At 40.5% G+C, this 19802-nt stretch overlaps 8 protein-coding genes across 8 annotated transcripts; 5 read left to right on the top strand and 3 right to left on the bottom strand.

Moving 5' to 3' along the window:
* Positions 1-300: 300 nt before the first annotated feature.
* SAPINGB_P001644 (uncharacterized protein) lies at positions 301-1551 on the top strand (the record flags this gene model as incomplete). Its single annotated transcript, XM_031996365.1, has 3 exons — positions 301-602; positions 688-774; positions 867-1551. The coding sequence occupies 3 exons, from the start codon at positions 301-303 to the stop codon at positions 1549-1551; spliced, it is 1074 nt and encodes a 357-aa protein (XP_031852256.1).
* A 656-nt stretch (positions 1552-2207) lies between these two features.
* Positions 2208-2725, top strand: SAPINGB_P001643 (60S ribosomal protein uL29; the record flags this gene model as incomplete). The annotated part of the gene is made up of 2 exons (XM_031996364.1): positions 2208-2210; positions 2360-2725. 2 exons carry the CDS (start codon positions 2208-2210, stop codon positions 2723-2725), a joined length of 369 nt encoding a protein of 122 aa, XP_031852255.1.
* Positions 2726-3306: 581 nt separating this feature from the next.
* On the top strand, positions 3307-4185 carry SAPINGB_P001642 (uncharacterized protein; the record flags this gene model as incomplete). Its single annotated transcript, XM_031996363.1, has 1 exon — positions 3307-4185. The coding sequence occupies one exon, from the start codon at positions 3307-3309 to the stop codon at positions 4183-4185; it is 879 nt and encodes a 292-aa protein (XP_031852254.1).
* Positions 4186-4365: 180 nt separating this feature from the next.
* SAPINGB_P001641 (uncharacterized protein) lies at positions 4366-5607 on the bottom strand (the record flags this gene model as incomplete). The annotated part of the gene is made up of 1 exon (XM_031996362.1): positions 4366-5607. The coding sequence occupies one exon, from the start codon at positions 5605-5607 to the stop codon at positions 4366-4368; it is 1242 nt and encodes a 413-aa protein (XP_031852253.1).
* Positions 5608-7798: 2191 nt separating this feature from the next.
* SAPINGB_P001640 (uncharacterized protein) lies at positions 7799-8344 on the top strand (the record flags this gene model as incomplete). Its single annotated transcript, XM_031996361.1, has 1 exon — positions 7799-8344. One exon carries the CDS (start codon positions 7799-7801, stop codon positions 8342-8344), a length of 546 nt encoding a protein of 181 aa, XP_031852252.1.
* Positions 8345-10397: 2053 nt separating this feature from the next.
* SAPINGB_P001639 (uncharacterized protein) lies at positions 10398-12428 on the top strand (the record flags this gene model as incomplete). The annotated part of the gene is made up of 4 exons (XM_031996360.1): positions 10398-10400; positions 10460-10532; positions 10598-11375; positions 11426-12428. 4 exons carry the CDS (start codon positions 10398-10400, stop codon positions 12426-12428), a joined length of 1857 nt encoding a protein of 618 aa, XP_031852251.1.
* Positions 12429-12738: 310 nt separating this feature from the next.
* On the bottom strand, positions 12739-14316 carry SAPINGB_P001638 (uncharacterized protein; the record flags this gene model as incomplete). Its single annotated transcript, XM_031996359.1, has 1 exon — positions 12739-14316. The coding sequence occupies one exon, from the start codon at positions 14314-14316 to the stop codon at positions 12739-12741; it is 1578 nt and encodes a 525-aa protein (XP_031852250.1).
* Positions 14317-14494: 178 nt separating this feature from the next.
* Positions 14495-19739, bottom strand: SAPINGB_P001637 (uncharacterized protein; the record flags this gene model as incomplete). The annotated part of the gene is made up of 2 exons (XM_031996358.1): positions 14495-18844; positions 18906-19739. 2 exons carry the CDS (start codon positions 19737-19739, stop codon positions 14495-14497), a joined length of 5184 nt encoding a protein of 1727 aa, XP_031852249.1.
* Between the last annotated feature and the right edge of the window lie 63 nt (positions 19740-19802).

The raw sequence follows: 19802 nt of genomic DNA, 5'->3' as shown, positions 1-19802 counted from the left end.
TATAGTTTATATAGAAGATTAAAGCTTATAGAATTGTTTTGATACAAAAAAGTCTTTGGATCCATCCATCATCAATAAACACCAAACCGAGAATTGCATCGCCGTACTGAAAAATTAACAAAAATAAAATGTGTAGTCTTTGATGTTGCAATTTCCGTATTTGTTATTGGCAAAATGCAGTCTCCAAACCCTTTTTTTTTCGCACGTTTTTTTGTAATTCAAAATCGCCATTACACCTCTTTTCCCTTCATTCACTAACTTACTTAAAAAACAAACATCAACTATCTATACATCCCAACCATGGAAAAGTACTCTCATTTTCGCGACAAGGCCACGGGTATTGGGCCATTTTTTGCAAACCCACTTGGTGCCAAACTTACCACGGATGGAATTTCACCTGCATCTCTAGTAGAACTTGTTGTTGCTGCAGTCTCTGCAATCATCCGGACCCCACTCGTGGCCATTTTGTTTGCAGTCGTCGCTGTCGTGCCAGCCTCACCCGCAGCTCTATACACAGGCATTGTGCGCCCGCTTTTGAAGTTGCTAGTGTTTCTCTTAGGTATTTCAAGTTGGGATATTCAAGCAGAAGGAACCAAGAAAAAGTGAGTACAGTGGTGGTGGTGGTGGGGACTATTTATTTATATTTATATTTATTTTTTATTTAAACTAACTAGCGTGGGGGATTAGAGACGCAATCAAGTACTTGCCAGGTCCTGGATCGATCATTATCACCAATTACGTTTCTCCCTTGGATGCACTTGTCTACGAAACAATGTGAGTTACTATGCATTTTTTTCTTTTCTTTTCTTTTCTTTTTTGCTTTTCCTACAAAAGAAATCAATTTACTGATGTTGTTTTTCTTTTAGATTTAATTCCATCTTTGTCATTCCCGTAGCCACTGCCGATACTAAATCTGTTGTCTACAATAAAGTCTCGCTTGTCAGCGCCATTTTGGCAGCCCTAAGCTTGCCCACCATTTTGTCGAAGCCAAATTCTTCTTCTTCTTCAAAGTCCCTCGAAGAGTACAGTCGTGAGGCCAAGGGCTCAGGGAAAGTTGTTGTTGTGTTTGCTGAAGGTACATCTTCCAACGGGAAAAGTCTTTTGCCGCTTCTTTTGACGGAGCCTGAACCTTCTACTGCTGAAAGTTCGACTGCTGGTGCAACTTATCCGACAGCCATTAAGTACGGCCGCTCATCAATTGCCACGCCTACGCCAACCTCAGCTGCCGCATGGCTGTGGCGCGCTCTGTATGCGTTCCAATATGGGTTTGTGCGCGTTCGATTTGGCGTGCCTCTTGATGCCGGTCGTCAATACGGAACTGCAAGCGCATCTGGTTCATCTACACCATCATCAGCTACTGTATCTGGGCTGCGTGAAAACTATGCCCAAATAACGCCATCATCGGTGGTCAATGACGGGTTGTCTTACAAGAGCCTTGTGTCGAGCGGCATCTGCCGTGCGGGTAGATTGAAAGAAGTTGGATTAGGAATTCCTTCTAAGCTGGAGTATGTGGAAACACAGAAGAAGACATTGAAGAAAAAGACCAAGTAAAATTTGGTATAGATTAGCAGCGAAGTATATATATATGTCCAGGACAAATTATTTACTGATACTGATAATAGACTTGATAAGAAAAGATGAGTAAAACTTTAGGAAATTCTGGGGAAATTTTAAAACCCAAGTCAGCCGTATAATCTAGTTAGGGTTATACCCTAGCAGTCACTTGTTACAGTATTTTTCAGTCTGATTTGCCTTGAGTCTAGGTTTTTTAAATACCCATACGGCTGAATATTTTTGAATTATAACGACGCAATTTTAATTTCAAGTACAGTTACGTAATATACATGTACAAACTTACCTAAGTCTATTTAGAGTCAGTGAAGAAAATTTTTTTAGAAGTGCGGCGTTACACTTGTTACAACACATATTACATCTTATTGACGGATGAGGGCGGTGGAAAATTTTCGCGGGAGGTATTAGGTGAGCCAAATTGGAAAGGGCTCCCGTATAGGTACAGTGATGTGGGAGAGAGCGAGGTTCTATGTGTAAGATGGTAGTAGGACAGTATTGGCACACACACACACACAGACTTTCCCACCTCTCGTTTTTTTTTTTTTTTTTCCCCTCCCCTTTCCCCCTTCCCCCCGTCTTATTCGACTGTTTCGACTGAATCGTTCAACATCGACACCTCTTAGAATCATTTCAAAATGGTATGTGAAACCTATACCGTCCTTTGAGATTCAAGAAAATACCAGATGACTTAGATACTGTCTCTCTGATATATATATATTTGATACCTCATTTATTATTTAATTTTTAAAAAAATAACAACGATGCTAACATGAACTTTGTCAAATAGGCCAACCCTAAGACTGCTGAATTCCAGAACAAATCCAAGGCTGAGCTCGAGGAAGAACTCCAGAGCCTCAAGGAGGAGCTTAACAAGCTTCGCGTCCAGCACGCTTCTAACAGCAACGTCAAGTCTTCCAAGTTGAACGATGTCCGAAAGTCGATTGCTCGCATCTTGACCATCATCCACAACACTCAGCGTGAGCAGCTCGCCGAGTTGTACAAGGGCAAGAAGTACGTCCCCAAGGATCTTAGAGCCAAGCAAACCAGAGCCATTAGACAAAGACTCACTGCTTCCCAGCTCAATGCTAAGACTCCTGCTCAGCTTAAGAAGGCTGCCGCTTTCCCCCAGAGAAAGTTTGCCATCAAGGCCTAAATACTTTGATGTACAACCAAACACAACCCCATTGAGAAGAAAAAAAAAAGAAAAATTTAATGACCCTCACGCTTGTTTTTTGTATATGTTGATATTTTAGGCTCGTTAATGTGCAAATGTCTGCCCGGTGATAAAACAAAACTAAATGTAATGCCTTTATAAATGGGCAATGTTGATTTTGACATGAAATGCCAGTTTATTTAACGTTATTTTTAAGTTAACGTTATTAACTTTTATTATATTTTATTGTTATGTTGACGTAGAAAAATTGCAGAAATTTTCAACATAGGCTAGTAGGTGCAAGTTGTAAGTTTTAAAGTATAATAACTATGTGTTTACCTAATCATTACTAATCTATTATTTTCTTTTACATTTTGGACCAATGGCAGCAATAGGAAAGCGCTTTGAAAATGTCTCGATAACCGTTCGCTCCTCCATTCCCACTGGCTTTAATTTTTTTTATATTCCATTCTCTCTGGGACTACCTATTTTTTTTTCCCTCTCCTATACACACACACACATTCACTCACACAACACCTCTCCTTCATTCATCATCAACCTTCCCTAAACACACAGCAGCGATGGCTTTACTACGCACAGCAATTGGCCAAAGTGCCCGATTTTCAGTTTCCCGACAGGTTGCGCGTAGCGCCGTTATGGGCGTGCGACCCTTGAGCACCAGCGGCGGTGCCCGCCTTGCACCCGTGCAAATCACACCCGAGGGTCTTCCGGACCTGAAGAGTCTTCCACGACAAAAGCAGCCCACAGAGATTAATGCTCCTATAGTGAATCCTGCGGACAAGTACCTTGAGCACGTCGAGGACCTGCACAAGTACGGCAAGTACTTGATTACGGCACTGCCCAAGTTTATCCAAAAGTTTAGTGTGTGGAAAGACGAGTTGACCCTCTTTATCCCACCCTCAGCTGTTATTCCAGTCATTACATTCCTTAAGGATCACACATCTGCTCAGTACAAGACAGTCATGGACGTTACAGCTGTTGATTTTCCCTCGAGAACCAACCGCTTTGAGGTTGTTTACAACCTGCTCTCTGTGCGCTTCAACTCGCGCATTCGTGTCAAGACCTATGCCTCAGAGACTTCGCCGGTGCCATCCATTGCTCGCATTTTTGAGGGAACCAACTGGTACGAGCGTGAGACTTACGATATGTTTGGCGTGTTTTTTGAGGGCCACCCTGATCTCCGCCGCATTCTGACGGATTACGGTTTTGAAGGCCACCCTCTTCGCAAGGACTTCCCCGTCACTGGTTACACTGAGGTTCGTTATGATGAGGAGAAGAAGCGTGTTGTTTATGAGCCTTTGGAAATGACACAGGCATTCCGCAACTTCTCGGTCGGTGCTACTGTTTGGGAGCCCGTGGGTCCTGGTCGTGACGACAGACCTGAGAGCTTCAAGTTGCCCACGCCAAAGCCCGAACCTGAGGCTGAGGAGAAGAAGTAAAGAAAGTAATGCTTTGGTCATTTAATACTTTTTTTTATCTCCCTAAGATTGAATATTGAAGAAGAAGAATAAAAGAAAATAAAGAGTTGAAAAAAAAAAATTTAAATAATAAAGATAATAATAGATTAGCATTTTTTTAAAGAGTACTTTTTATACACTAGCAGGTAGAGGGTGCAAATTTTATCGCGCAGCTTCGACCTGTTGCCTAAGGGTTTCTAATTCATGTTGACGTTTGGTATAATGCTGTTTAAGGGAATCGATTTGAACTGTAAGAAGATCAATTTCTTCCTGAGAGTCTTGAAGGGCTCTATTTTCCGAGTCATCTGCAGAAGATCCCTTTTTCAGGGAACCATTGCGTAATGCCAGTAGTTGTTTTTCCTTATAAGCGAGGAGTTGTTCGAGTTCGCGTTTGAGAAGACCAGTTTTAGATGAATTGAAATCCTCAATGCCTCGTTTGCGGCGTTCGGTAGCAGCCTCTGCTTTTTTGATGAGATCTTCGAGGTCTGCGAGCTGACGTTTGAGTCGGACTTCTTCCCAATCCGTGTCACGAGTTGATGAAAAGTCTGTGCCTTGAGTATTATCAATGCCACCCTTTGAACGACCACCAAGTCCTAGACGGGTGAGGTAGTCATTGGCAAAGGATTTTTTGTTATTCGAAGAAGAGTCTGTGTCGTCATTGCCACGGCGGATCACTGACTGGGAAGAGTTGAGGGAATATTCTGGGGCGGATTTTTCAAAAGTTGCACGGAGAGATGCTGGGACAGAGCGGGGGATGCGGAAGCCTTTTGAGCGGGTGGAAAGGATGTGAAGGAACACAATGCATTGTTCCTTATCTATTTTTTCATTTGAACGGGGGTTGACAAGGTTCCAAGCGGAAGAGATGTCAGTGCGGGGGATATTATCTAAAGTTTGGTAGAGTTCTGTGAGAGCATCAAATGAGATGAGGCCATGGTAGTCTGCGTTTGCAGAGTAGATTGCATTGTACTCGTTACGTTGGGATGGTGAGATATACCAATCAAAGTCGGAAGAGAGAGAAAGGTCTTCATCGTCATCATAAGAACTACTTCGACGCGAGGAAGAAGGTGATGGGCCGTTACCAGAGATTGCTTGGTTTGCTTCGACTAGGTAAGATTTGGATTGAGGGACGAGCCATTGGGGGAGAGTTTCTGGGGGGTCTGAGTAAACACCATTTACAATATCATAGATGATTCGCATGGCAATACAGAACTCCTCAAAGTCGAGGTTACCGTCTTGGTCTACATCGGCCAGATCCCAGATTTTGGCCAGTTTGTCTTCGGAGAGTTGTGAGTTTTTAAAAACGGTTGAGACCTTGTCTCCAGAGAGGAGGCCAGCTGGGGTTGGTTTAAGGCCGGAAAAGATTTCCCAGTACTTTTGGACTTCCCATTGTTCTATTTGAGGCATTATGGATATAGATATGTTGATATTTCTTTTTTCTTTTTTGAGTGATAAAAAAAAAACAAGAGTGGATTTGAATAAAATATAAGAAGAAGGCTGTGGTGATGATGATGGTGATGAGCCCTTTTTTTTTGGGGAGGTTTGTGTAACGCGATTGTAGAAGGTGGTTTAAATGAAGGTTGGATTTGTTACAAAGTAAATGTTACAAGAAGTGGTGGATTTTTTTTAGAATTGTTGCAACAAACGTGTCATTGAGTGATTTGTAACAGAAAAGGGTGTGTGTGTTTAGGTGCGTATCTAAACGATAAACCAAATTTTTTTCATTTTTTAAGTACGCCCAGCAATTTGCTCACACAAGCGACTGATTGCATAAGAGCTATAATAAAGTTACCTGTGTGTGTGTGTGTGTGTGTAAGTTAACCAATTGGTAAGTTTATCTACGTTAAGTTAATCTAAACGTGTTACATTAATTAAAGTTTATTTTTTTTTTTTTAATTTTTGTCATCAAACATCTAAAAACAAAAAGCCGATATCTTTTAAGCCCCATTCCTTCTCAAAGAACTATATGCCTTGTTTTCATTTTTTTTCCTCGTCATGGTTACGATATAAAAGAGTCAGATATTAAGAAGCTGAACTGTAGTTACATTAGATAAAAAGAAAAGAAAAGAAATAATAAAAAAAAACATTTAGAATAAGCCAAGTCATTCAGACGAAAGGTTTTGTATAGATTTTTTTTTTTTTTTTGAAAAAATCCAAGAATGATCGGATCTTTTAAAAATCACCGGTCAACCAGCCGAGAAAGAAAGTTAGTTGTTATTGTTAGTGATGTGTACTTTTGTTAAGTGTGCTTACTATTCCGTCAGTTGCCACATGTAATTTTTTTTAATTATTTAAACCTCCTTTTTAATTTCCTTCTTTTCCTTCTTCTTATCTTTTTTTTTGTTTTTTTTTTCTTAAATTTCTGGATTAGTTTACCGTTTTCATTAATACCATTAATTTTTTTTTCTCTTGGATATCAAATCAAAAGTCCAAAGAAGAAAAAAATAGGAACTTTAATCAATTTTAATCCAATAGCCAATTTTTTTTACCAAAGCATCTTATCTTTAACTCTTCTTTTTAAAATCATATAAAAAGTAAGTTTTTTTTTTTATCAATGGATTTGAGAAAATATACACACATAATTTGGGTAGATTAGAACTTTGACAGTTTAAATCTATCTATCTATTTTTTCCCCCAGACTATTTATAATTTATCCATGGCCATTTTTTTTATATATTCCAAAACCTTTCATGAATCAAACTTGGTATACCCTTTATTTTTTTTTTTCCACCCCTCCCTCAATTTTCCCTTGATTTGTTTTCTTAGCGACGGCAATTTTCCAGCAGATTTTCATTATCTTTGACAAAGTTTACAGTTTGAGAAAGCAAGGAATGGAAGAGGACCACCACATTATTGTTATCACTTTTACCATTATTAAAAAAAACACCAAAAACAAGGTTCTATAGAAATAAAGAAATTGAAAAAAAAAAAATCCAAGTGGCAGCAGCGTGAAAAATTCGGATAAGTTATCAATTGATCTGAAGTTTGATTATTATTACTTATTGTTATTATTTAAGTATAGATAAAGTCTTTTGATTTTTCTATTTTCAAGCATGAAATCAGATAACGATAGAAATTTCACAAGCGGCTGGTTTGACTTTTTTTTTTTGTTTTTTTTTGTTTTTTTTTGTTTTTTTTAAGAGTGTCTGTTTTGGTTAATAAATATATATAAATTGAGTGATGATTAAGTTGTGGTGGTAGTGGTTTAAAACAAGAAATTTCCCAATTCAAATCAAGTGGCGGCTGGGCGCGTGCACCTATTCTGTTGTGTTTATATAATAATATTTGTGTGGTTATTATTATTATTATTATTATTATTGTTACTTTGTTTTTGCTGAGGTGTTATTTACCACCTTAATGTCTTTGCTGGCATTTTTTTTGTTCTGTGGCCCCTTTTTGCTTTTTTTTTTTTTTTTTTATCACCACCACCAGGTTTTTTACTACCACATAGCCTTAATCTCACCCTTTTTTTTTTCTTCTCTCTTCCTTCCCTTCTCTTCTCTTTTTTCTCTTTTTTTTTTTTTTTTTTTTTATCCTATATCCTCAAAACCCTTATCATCTAATCTCTTTCTCTCACTAACTCACATCACAATTTAGAATGGGATTGTCTATTTCAAAGCTCCTCCAGGGTCTTTTTGGCCGCAAGGAAATGCGCATTCTTATGGTTGGTCTTGATGCCGCCGGTAAGACCACCATTCTTTACAAGCTTAAGCTGGGTGAAATCGTCACAACCATCCCCACCATTGGCTTCAACGTCGAGACTGTCGAATACAAGAACATTTCATTCACCGTGTGGGATGTTGGTGGACAGGACAAGATTCGTCCCCTTTGGAGACATTACTACCAAAACACCCAGGGTGTTATTTTCGTTGTCGACTCGAACGATCGCGAACGTATAGGCGAGGCTGCTGAAGAACTGCAACGCATTGTCAATGAGGATGAGCTTCACGACGCGTTGATTCTTGTTTTTGCCAACAAGCAGGATTTGCCCAACGCCATGAATGCTGCCGAGATTACCGAGAAGCTTGGTCTGCACTCTCTTAGACAACGGTCGTGGTATATTCAGGCCACGTGCGCCACTTCTGGCGATGGTCTTTACGAGGGTCTTGAGTGGTTAAGTACCAATCTTAAGAAGAGAGGTTAAATGGGATTATTATTATTGTCGTTGTTGTTATTTTTGTTATTGTTATCATTGTTGTTATTACTACATTTCCCAAGACTTGAGATGAAGAAGAAGAAGTAATGATGATAATAAAGAAGAAGAAGAATAATAATGATGATGATTGTAATAGTATGAATGAAAATGAAGAAGAAGAAGAAGATGATGATGATGTGTGAGATTTATTATTGTTATTATATATACGTATAAATATGAAGTATAAAGATGAAAAAAAAAATCTTGTGAATACCCCAGGGGGGTCATTTTTTTATATTTTTAATTGGAGGATTTGAAAAGAAAAAAAAAAGTTAACTACAAGAAAGCGATGAGGATGATCATCGTGTAAATATATTTATAAATAATAATAAAGTCTGGATCCGATTTAGGATATTTACCGAAAATGTTATTACTAAATGATTTGTTTTTTTATTTATTTATTTATTTATTTATTTTAAATCATGAATTGAAAGAAATGGCAATGAGTTGATGAAAGTGGTGGTTGTTTTGTAAATTTATACTAAGTATCATTATTTTTAAATAGTACCAAAGATTTAAGGTCTAAGTGATAAGTTATATTATATGATATATTATATGATTAATGTAATTAATGTGATAATGTGATTATGTGATTATAAAAGGTGGCCATTGGCTGAAGAGAATTCTTTGTTACTGTTAATAGTTTTGGTTTCAATTGTCATGGCAACTATCAAAGATTACTAATATTAACTAATCATCATATAATAAAGCGGTCACGACCGGTTCAAGCCGCCTTGCTGCTGCTGTTGATGCTGCTGCTGTTACTGCTGCTGCTGCTTCTTCTGTTGCTGCAAAACAAAAAAAGTGGCTGCCTTTGCTGCCTTTTTTTTTTTGGTGCTGCTGCTGTTGTTGTTGTTGTTGTTGTTGTTGCTGCCTTTGCTGCCTTTACTGTACAGCCTTTGCAGCCAAAACAGAAACAAAGTGCTGCTCACTTTTTATTCACTGGCTGCCTGTTAAATTGTTAAATTGTTAAATTGTTGAATTGTTTACCTAGAAGACAGCTTATAGAAATAAGAAAATGAATGAATGAAGAAAGAAAGAAAAGAAAGGAAGAAAGAAATGTTGGAATTCAATTGTTTGCATTCAGAACTTTTTTTTTTTTCACCTCTATTAAAAGAAGTTTTAAATAAAGTTCCGTAGTTAGCATTGAGTTAAAGTCATTATTATTTACTATATTAAGACTTATATATATTATATATATATATATATATAATATATATAAGTCCATTGACTTGACTTAAGTCTGTAGTTATGAATCTATTAATGCTAAACAATTCAAAACTTAATTCTTTAATATATATATATATTTAAATAAATTAATAAATTCAATAACTTCAATTATTTCAATGCAAAATCAAGCCTTTTTAATGCCATTCCACAGTCAATTGAGAAATACTGAAACCCTTTTGGCTGCCTTTTGTGTCGATATAGTCAGTCAAACTTCATCAACCAGCTAACTCTACAATTATTATTTATGATTTTTATCTTATTTTTTTATGTTAATTTTTTAGGATATATAAATAAATAATTTTGATAATTCTTAAAGCCAAACACGCCCAGCCGTTCCATGCGTGTTGTAGTTGTAGTTGTTGTAGTTGAAGTTATTTGGTTTGTCATTCAACTGCCTGCGCATTAAATCTTCGCTTTTTTTTTTTTTTTTTTTTTTATTTTCTTTCCTCCTCTCCTTTTTTTTTTTTTTTTCTTCACCACCACCAAAAAGCCACCACCACAACCATCATATCCTCTTATATTTGACATTGAATTCCCAGCAGAACCTATATATATATATATATAACTAAATATATATATATAAAACATATATCCTCAAAAGTTTTCGTCATTTATTAAATATAAATCTTTCAATAAAAAGAATTACTCAATCTAAACCATTCCAATTCTTTATACATCACTTTCAACCTTTGGTCATCAAATACCTATAACTCTTTCAACGACAACAACAACTTTTAATCTTTAATCCCAATATCAATTTACACATATCACAATGGTATGTATTTTTCTTTATATGTTCTTTTTCTTTCTTTCTAACCTCATAATATCTCTTAGGCTGGCGCTATCGAAAATGCCCGAAAAGAGCTGAAGAACCTTAACATTGATGACATTGCTGAAAGTCAATATGGTATGTCTTCCTTTACTCTACTCATTCTACCCCTCTCTATTCAAATCTTCTCTAACCACACTTAGGTTCCATTTACTCCGTCTCCGGTCCCGTCGTTGTGGCCGAAAACATGATTGGTTCTGCCATGTACGAACTTGTCAAGGTCGGCCACGATAACCTTGTTGGTGAAGTCATTAGAATTGATGGTGACAAGTGCACTATCCAGGTCTACGAGGAAACCGCTGGTGTCACTGTCGGTGACCCCGTTCTCCGCACAGGTAAGCCCCTTTCGGTCGAGCTTGGTCCCGGTCTTATGGAAACTATTTACGACGGTATCCAGCGTCCTCTCAAGGCTATTCAGGAAAAGTCTCAGTCCATTTATATCCCCCGCGGTATTGACGCCCCAGCTCTCAGTAGAACCGTCAAGTACGACTTCACCCCAGCCAAGGACCTTAAGGTCGGCGACCACGTCACTGGCGGTGACATTTTGGGTTCCGTCTTTGAAAACTCTCTCATGTCCTCCCACCACATCCTCCTCCCCCCCAAGGGCAAGGGTACCATTACCTTCATTGCTGCCCCAGGCTCCTACACTGTCGAGGAGAAGATTGTCGAGGTTGAGTTTGCAGGAAACAAGTACGAGTACTCCATGTTCCACACTTGGCCTGTCCGTGAGCCCCGTCCCGTCGCCACTAAGCTTTCCGCCAACTACCCTCTTCTCACTGGTCAGCGTGTCCTTGACGCTCTTTTCCCCGTCGTCCAGGGTGGTACCACCTGTATTCCTGGTGCTTTTGGTTGTGGTAAGACTGTCATTTCCCAGTCTCTTTCCAAGTACTCCAACTCAGACGTTATTATTTACGTTGGATGGTATGTGTTTATTCATTCTTTATATTTATTTTTATTTCTAACTCCTTTAGTGGTGAACGTGGTAACGAAATGGCTGAAGTCTTGATGGAATTCCCTGAACTCTTTACCGTTGTTGATGGCCGCAAAGAACCCATCATGAAGCGTACCACCTTGGTCGCTAACACCTCAAACATGCCTGTCGCTGCCCGTGAAGCTTCCATTTACACTGGTATCACCATTGCCGAATACTTCCGTGACCAGGGTAAGAATGTTGCCATGATTGCTGACTCGTCTTCCAGATGGGCCGAAGCTCTCCGTGAAATTTCGGGTCGTCTCGGTGAAATGCCTGCTGATCAGGGTTTCCCCGCTTATCTCGGTGCCAAGCTCGCCTCCTTCTACGAGCGTGCTGGTAAGGCCACTGCTCTTGGTAGCCCTGACCGTGAAGGTTCCGTTTCCATTGTTGCTGCCGTCTCCCCCCCCGGTGGTGATTTCTCGGATCCCGTCACCATGTCCACTCTTTCCATTACCCAAGTCTTTTGGGGTCTTGACAAGAAGCTTGCCCAGAGAAAGCATTTCCCCTCGGTCAATACCTCTGTTTCTTACTCCAAGTACACCAACATTTTGAACAAGTACTACGAGTCAAGCTACCCTGAGTTCCCCACTCTCCGTGACAAGGTTAAGGGTATTCTCTCCAATGCCGAGGAGCTCGAGCAGGTTGTCCAGCTGGTTGGTAAGTCTGCCCTTTCTGACTCGGACAAGATTACTCTTGACGTTTCCAGTTTGATTAAGGACGACTTTTTGCAGCAAAATGGTTACTCGACATATGACGCCTTTTGCCCCATTTGGAAGACCAATGCCATGCTCAAGGCCTTTGTCACCTACTTTGAAGAGGCCCAAAAGGCTGTTGCCACAGGCGCTCCTTGGGCTCGCATTGCTGAGTCCACCGCCGACATTAAGCACTCTGTCTCTTCGGCCAAGTTCTTTGAACCCAGCCGCGGTGAGGAAGAGCTCAAGGTTGAATTCGACAAGCTCCAAAATGACATTGTTGAGAAGTTTGCCAATGCTGCTGAGTAAATGTACTTGAAGAAAAAATGAAAAACAAAAATAATCTTCCCTTCTCCCCAAGTACAATTGCATATTTAGTAGTTTTTTTTCCAAATTCCTCCTCTTTACATAAATACCTTTTTATTTTTTTGAGCTCTTTAATGTCGTTTCTTTTTATATATATATAATTTGTTTTGAATTATTTCCAATCTCTTAATATTAATTGAAAAAAAAAATTTTTTTAAAATGTTGATCATTCATTACCATGTAGTTAAATTACCTAAATAGGAAAATAAGTCTTGTTGTTTTTCTAAATATTTGACTTTTTTTTTTTTTTTCATCACCACGCACACATGGCTGCACTTCTAATCCATATTCCTACTCGACTCCACCATGTCGACCCTCCCACATCCTCACTCTCTTGTTGTCCTTGCTGCCTTTGCGGCGACCCTCCAACTTGTCCAGGACTCCTACTTACTCTCATATAATCCGGTTCCGGCATTGGCGACGAGCCACTGCTACTACTCTGTTGGCTTCTAGTTCCTGCACTAGATCTGTTTCTAGCAGAGTAACCCCGCCACAGTCTATGTGCAAACACCGACGAGCTGGATACTGTCGGCGATGCCGTTGCCGTTGCCGTTGCCGTTGCCGTTGCCGTTGCCGTTGCCGTTGCCGTTGCCGTTGCCGTTGTCGTTGTCGTTGCCGCTGCTGTTGCTGTTGCAGAGCCACTCCCGTGATTGTTTGAAGAACCTGCTACACGCATAATCGGTGCCCGATGGAACGGATGCGCAAGAGGACTAGCGTAAGACGAATGCTGTGATGCTGGTGGTGCGAACCTGAACGTACCGCTACGAGCTGGTCTCCCAGTTGTTGGAGCGCGCCTGGAACTACCAGCAGCGGTAGCGGTAGCAGTAGCAGTTGCGGTTGCAGTGGTAGCAGTGGAGGAAAATACAGAAGCGGCAAGTGATCGTACAGTGACGGCTGGAGAAGCTGTAGAAGCAGGTGGCATGGAAATAGAACTTGTTGCGGCGACAGTGGCCGGGTATGGAGCACTGGTCAAGGGTACTGGCATGATCAAGGAGGATCCTGAAACAGATGATCGAGCTTGTGTAGGGGAATTTAATTCTTCCTCTTCTTCTTCTTCTTCCTCTTCATCTTCATCTTCATTGTCGTCTTCATTGTCGTCTTCGTCATCCTCGGCACTATTACCAGAATCATCGTCGTCTTGCTCAGAAAACAAAGTCCCTCCGCCACGAGGCTCGACCTCAATCACAGGCATCCGCAGTTCAACTTGGCTTTGCTCTTGTCGTTCTTCTCTTATATGTCTGCTATTTATTTCTTCTTCTTCTTCTTCTTCTTCTTCTTCTCCAATTCTTTCTCCACTCTTTCTTGCCTGCTCTAACCTTCCTGCATCCCTCAAATCTATCCGCAACACAAACTCCTCTTCATTCTCTGCTCGTGGCACTGCTCCATAATGCGTTATTGCAACAACCTCCGTATCCATTTCACCTTCTCTATTCCCATCTCTATTCCCATCCGTTCCTCCCGTTCTTTTTTCTCCTTCTTTTTTCTTACAAAACGCAGGGTATCGTGGCATCATTGGTGCCCCGTAGTCCATTGCCTCACACCCCCGGTCTCGGTCACTTCCAACTAGTCGCCAGTGTGTTTTTTCTGCACTGCTCATACTTCTTCCCAACAACTTTCCCATTCTTTTGCTGCTGTTGTTATTCTGGTAATTACCCTCTTCTTCGCTCGTGTTTTCATCGTCCTCAGATGATGATGAAGATGACAAAATTGAAGGCGACTCGGGGAGAACCTCAACCTTGGCTGGGCTGCCCGAAATAATTGAGGCCCCAAAACGAGCTGGTTTAAATGCAGGTGTAAAGTTGTTTGCTTTTGAAAAAACAATGCTGCTCATATTATATTTTCTGCTCTGCTAAATTGGTTTATATTTGAAAAAAATGTTGACTTTGGACTGTTAAAAAATAATATAAGAAAAAAAACAAAACAGAATTCAAAATTTTTTTTATCACATTCAAGTTAATATATTCCAGTAGAAATTCTTCCTTCTATATAAATACAGCATCCAAATCTAATCAATCATCTTCCACCACAAACATGTCGTCATCATCATCTTCTTCTTCCTCTTCGTCAGAATCAAAGGCGTATCGTTTAGGCGCTGCCCCGCGAGCCCGTCGCGCAGGTCGGCCTCGTCCTAGCGGCGTCACTTCCTCTTCTTCATCATCATCATCATCATCATCATCATCATCATCATCATCATCATCATCTTCAACTTCCTTCTTATTCTTCACCACAGCTGCGGCCTTAGTTGCTTTTACCTTTGCCTTGGGCTTGGGCGAATCAACTTCTTCCACATCGCTCACGTCTGCTTTCTTGCGTGATGACTTGGCAGGTGCTTTGGTAGCACCTCGTTTCTTGGGCGCAGGTTTCACTTCCTCCATCTCAACATCACTATCATTATCATCAATCACAAGTGCAGATGCTGCAGCTTTCTTGCGAGGTTTAGCAGCCGCCCGTTTCTTTGGCATGATCTCTTCTTCATCTTTTTCTTCATCCTCCACTTCATCGTCCTTTTCATCCTGCTCTTTCTTCCCCTCATTCAAATCGTAATCCGCATCTTCATCACTGTCCTCTATAATTTCCGCAGACAATGCCCTCGAGTTGCTTCGGCTTGACCCGGCAGATTTAACGTTTGAGGTAGTTGACAAGGGTTTTGACAAAGCTGGAGCAGCAGTTGCCTTTACAGGCGACACAGTTTCCTCCTTCTTAGGCTTGACACTCTTCTTGACGCTGCTAAAACTGAAAATATCATCATCACTGTCGTCAAGAATATTAGAAATAAAACTCGACTTGACTGACGCCGCGCTAGGGCCCTTCGAAAGAACCCGACGCTTGGGCTTGGTATCTTCAGAATCAGTCTCTTTGGCCTCCTTTTTCACTGTCTCCTTGGGCTTGGTACTTGAAGAAAAACTCGACAACGCTGAAAACAAATCCTCCGGGCTCTTGTCAAATTCACTAGTGTGTTTGATAGTACCATTGCTAGTGTTACTACCCCTACTACTTGTCGTTGTCCTTTTCTCACTAACATTCTTCTCATTATCTTCTTCTTCTTCCTCTAATTTGGTAATAAACCCGTCAAGTGTCGACGTGGCCGCCGGTTTCTTTGCCCTCTGCGCTCGTTTCACTGGCGCAGCCTTTGTACCTCCCCCGGTATCCCCTGCTTTCTTTTTCTTGGCCGACACAGTAAAATCTTCATCACTATCATCACCGTCATCGTCACTGTCATCCCGCTTGCGCTTGCTCTTAGCCGGCGCCTTACCTTTAGCTTTACCTTTGGCTTTGCCCTTGCCTTGCTTCTTTTTGGGGATAAGAGCCTCGCGCTGCTCCCGATCTTCCTCCAAAAAGGTTTCCCACTTTTCCAAAAATACGTCCAAGTCCTCATTCCACAAGTCTTTTGGAGTCTTGCCCAAAAGCACATTGAGTTCTGTCTCTTTATTGTCACGCTCATTCAGCAATCGCTCATAGCGTTCCTTTGTAAGCGACCAAATAGCCATACCCAACAGGTAATCAAATGATGGCTTGTTTTTACGAGGATCTTCAACACCCTCGGGAATATCGCCATCCTCCAACGAGTCATCATCTTTAATCTTAATGTAGTTGGGAGTACCATCCTTGCCAAACGATGGAAACTCATGCTTCTGCAAATCTTCGATGATATCAATCTTTTTGCGGTTTGTAACAATAATTTCCTTGTCAATAATCATCTTAACAAAGCGGGCCTGCTGTGTCAATTTGATGAGCTGGTTTTTAAGCAAATTGCACCAAAAGTTTTTGCGCTTTTGATAGCATTCTAAGCGCACGTAGTAGAAATCATTAATCATCTCTTCAGGAGATGAGTACTTCTTGATGCGGTTTTGAGGGTCAAATGCAACCATGTTGTTAAGATTGACTGTGGAAGTAAGCTTGAAACGGTTTAATGGACCAACCTTGAGAGTCTTCTCCATCTCCTCTGGCGTGAGGGTAATATTAAACTTCACACCAAGACCATGATCTTCTGTAAAGTCTTCAATCCAACCAGCTTTATTGTCACGCTTGTCCCGCAACTGATTGAGCAAAAAGTCTCGCATGTTGATGGTCCAAGTATGAGGCGGCAGCTCAGTAATTTCCAGCTCAGTATCGCTAATTTGGTTAACAATACCAGAGGCCCGAAATTTATTGTCAGGGAGACGGTCAAGAGAACCAGTCCAACCACGGTACCATGGGGTAAGAGGATCCATATCTTCACCATTCATGAGTCGGCGAATGTTACTAACAATATCCTCAGGGTTGAATGGAGGAATGTTGGTACTCCAACCAGTACCAATACCTTCAGAACCGTTAACTAAAATCATGGGGATGATGGGTGCGTACCACTCGGGCTCTACTGTAGCTTCGTCATCTTCCAGATAATTGTAAATGTTTTCATCAGACGGGTGGAAAATGGACTTTGTGATGGGATTCAACTCTGTGTGAATGTAACGAGGAGCAGAGGAATCCTTACCGCCGGCAGCACGCGAACCGAAGGAGCCCTTGGGCATCAGCAAATACAAATTGTTAGAACCAACGAAACTCTGAGCCAAGTTGACAATGGTCGAAACGAGCGACTGTTCACCGTGATGGTACCCAGTGTGTTCGGAAATGTAACCAGCAAGCTGGGCAACCTTGATTTCATTCACAAGGTTACGCTTGAAACAACCGTACATGACTTTACGCTGACCTGGCTTGAGACCGTCCATGACTGAAGGAATGGAACGCATATTATCTGCAATACTAAACAGAATGAGTTCCTTATTGATAAACTCAGAAATGGGAATATTGTCAAGATTAGGGTCCAAGTGGGTGCCAGGTCTAAATTGTCTGAGCCAGTCCTTACGATCGTCAGCCTTCTTCTTGGAAAATGCAAGCTCAATAAGAGGCTTATCTTCAGCTTCTAGCTCATGGAATGTCTTGAGATGCTTGTCCAGGCGAGAAAAGTATTCTCTTCCTTCTGTTGGATCAGACGTACCCAAACCTTTGTAGTACTTCTTTTTCCATGTGCACTCTTTACCAGTGGTTTCTCTCCAAGATTCGTATTCTGGCATGGTATAAAAGGGGATAACTTCAGTAACTTTTTTTCCTCTTAAAATAGAAACCTTGACAATAGGTGTAATAAATTCAACTAAAAATCCAGGAATTTCTAGCAATCCAGGGAATGTAGACTCAAGGAAATTGATAATAAGACCCTTGATATGACTTCCATCATGGTCTTGATCCGTCATAATCATAATATGACCATATCGCAACTCCTTTGTAGATGAGTACTGCTTCTTGTGCTGTAAACCCATAATTTGCTTGATGGATTGAATTTCTGTGTTCTTCATAATCTGATCGTGAGATGCTTCACGGACATTTAAAAGTTTACCTCTGAGGGGGAAAACACCATAATAATCACGGCCAACAACAGCCAAACCAGCAACGGCAAGGGCCATGGCTGAGTCACCCTCTGTTAAAACAAGAGTGCACTTGTATCCTTCTTTTGTACCAGCCTTGTTAGCATCCTCCAACTTAGCCATGCCTTTAATACGACGGGTTTTGCCACCATCGGTTTTGCGAATTTGGTTATCTGCGTTTCGAGTGGCAATGTCTCGAACACGGTCAAGAATGGGAGTCTTGAGAACCTTTTTCAAAAACTCTGGAGGTAAAACGCACTTGGAGCCGAAAGCAGTGGTTCTTGTGGTAAGTTGTTCTTTAGTCTGGGAAGTGAATGCAGGATTTTCAATCAAACAATTGACAAATAAAAACATGTTATTTTTAACTTGAAAATTCTTGATTGGAATCTTGGCCTTTTTGATCTGCTCAGTGATTTTGCTTACAATTTGATCAGCAATGTAGTTGACATGTGTACCACCGCTGGTAGTGGCAATAGAATTGACAAATGAGACTTGATTAAATGAGCCATCCGAGACTGCAAAGGCAACTTCCCATCGATCATTGATCTTTTCGTAAACAATAACGGGTGATTTATTAGCCTCAGACTCTTCTCCAGGAACAGCATTTTCTTTGGCAGTCTTTTCTAGAGCCTTGACAAACATTTCGGTATAACTCTTAAAGTTTTTAATGTGAAGGCGGACGTGGTTAAGAAGAACCTTACATTCATTCATGCAACCAGCAACATCGTAAACACGTCGATATAAAACACCGAGAAGATCATTATCAATCTTTTCCATATGGAAAAGAGACAAGTCTGGCTTGAATGTGATTTTGGTATACTCTTTGTGCTTGGTATTTTTCGTAATGTGTGGCTTTCCAATCTGAGACATATTTTTTGTCCAGGTTTGTTTGTAGACTTGGTTGGTAGACTTGTCGGCTGTTTCAACAGTGAATTCTGTCGAGAAAATGTTACAAAGCTAAAAAGAAAGTCAGTTTTGAAAAAAAAAATATATTGATTTTTTTTTTATTTTATCATACCTTTGCACCATAACCGTTTCGGCCACCAGTGACTTTCTTTTCGTTATCATCGTAATTACTCGATGTCAAAAGATTGCCGAAAATAAGCTCTGGGATGTAGATCTTTTCCTTCTTGTGGATTTCAATCGGAATACCTTTGCCACCGTTGTAAATTGAAATTGTATTGGTGTCAACATCAATGTTAACCTCTAAGATATCCATTGACGGATCGCGAATTTTGTTATCTGCAGCATTGACAAGAATTTCATCAAAAATCTTGTAAAGACCAGGAACAATTGTGACATCTTTAAACTCCATGTCTTTGGATACCGGATCAAAGACCCAGAGTTTCATTTCAGTGGGCTCGACAGAGCCAATATAAGTATCGGGACGCTTCAGAATGTGCTCAAGCTGGGTAAGCTTTTGATATTGGGAGGATGCATCTTTTTTTCCCTTAGGGGTGGAACCATTAACAGGGTTATTTTCTTTGTCGTCAGTTTCTTGGGCAAAATGATCAAGAAGACTCTTTGATTCCTCTTCGCCAACCTCGTTTGCGGAAGTTTCAGAAAGGGGTGTTGTAGCAACCTTTTTGGCACGAGGCTTTTTAGGAGCAGCAGCAGCCGTTTTAGTTACCGTGTTTGTTTTTTTAGTTTTAGAAAAACCAGAAGAATTTGTTTTTTTTGAAGTGAGTCCGAAATCGCTATCGTTATCATCATCAGAGAAGTTGCCATTGATATCGTCCATTTCATCGTCGTCGTCAGAAACAACAAACGTCTTAGATTTGGCTACACGTTTGCGAGTGGTGGTGGACTTCACAGAAGCTCCGCCATCATCGGAGTCTGAAAAATATCCCATTGTAAACTGAGGGAAATGTAGTTTTTATGAAGAAATAGAAAAAAAATGTGAAAATTGATGTGG

The sequence above is a fragment of the Magnusiomyces paraingens genome, assembly GCF_902498895.1.
Source record: "Magnusiomyces paraingens strain CBS 517.90 genome assembly, contig: contig1, whole genome shotgun sequence".
Taxonomy (NCBI): Eukaryota; Fungi; Ascomycota; class Dipodascomycetes; order Dipodascales; family Dipodascaceae; genus Magnusiomyces; species Magnusiomyces paraingens.
Note: the sequence above shows the minus strand (reverse complement) of the source record. Positions and strands in the feature narration are given on the sequence as shown.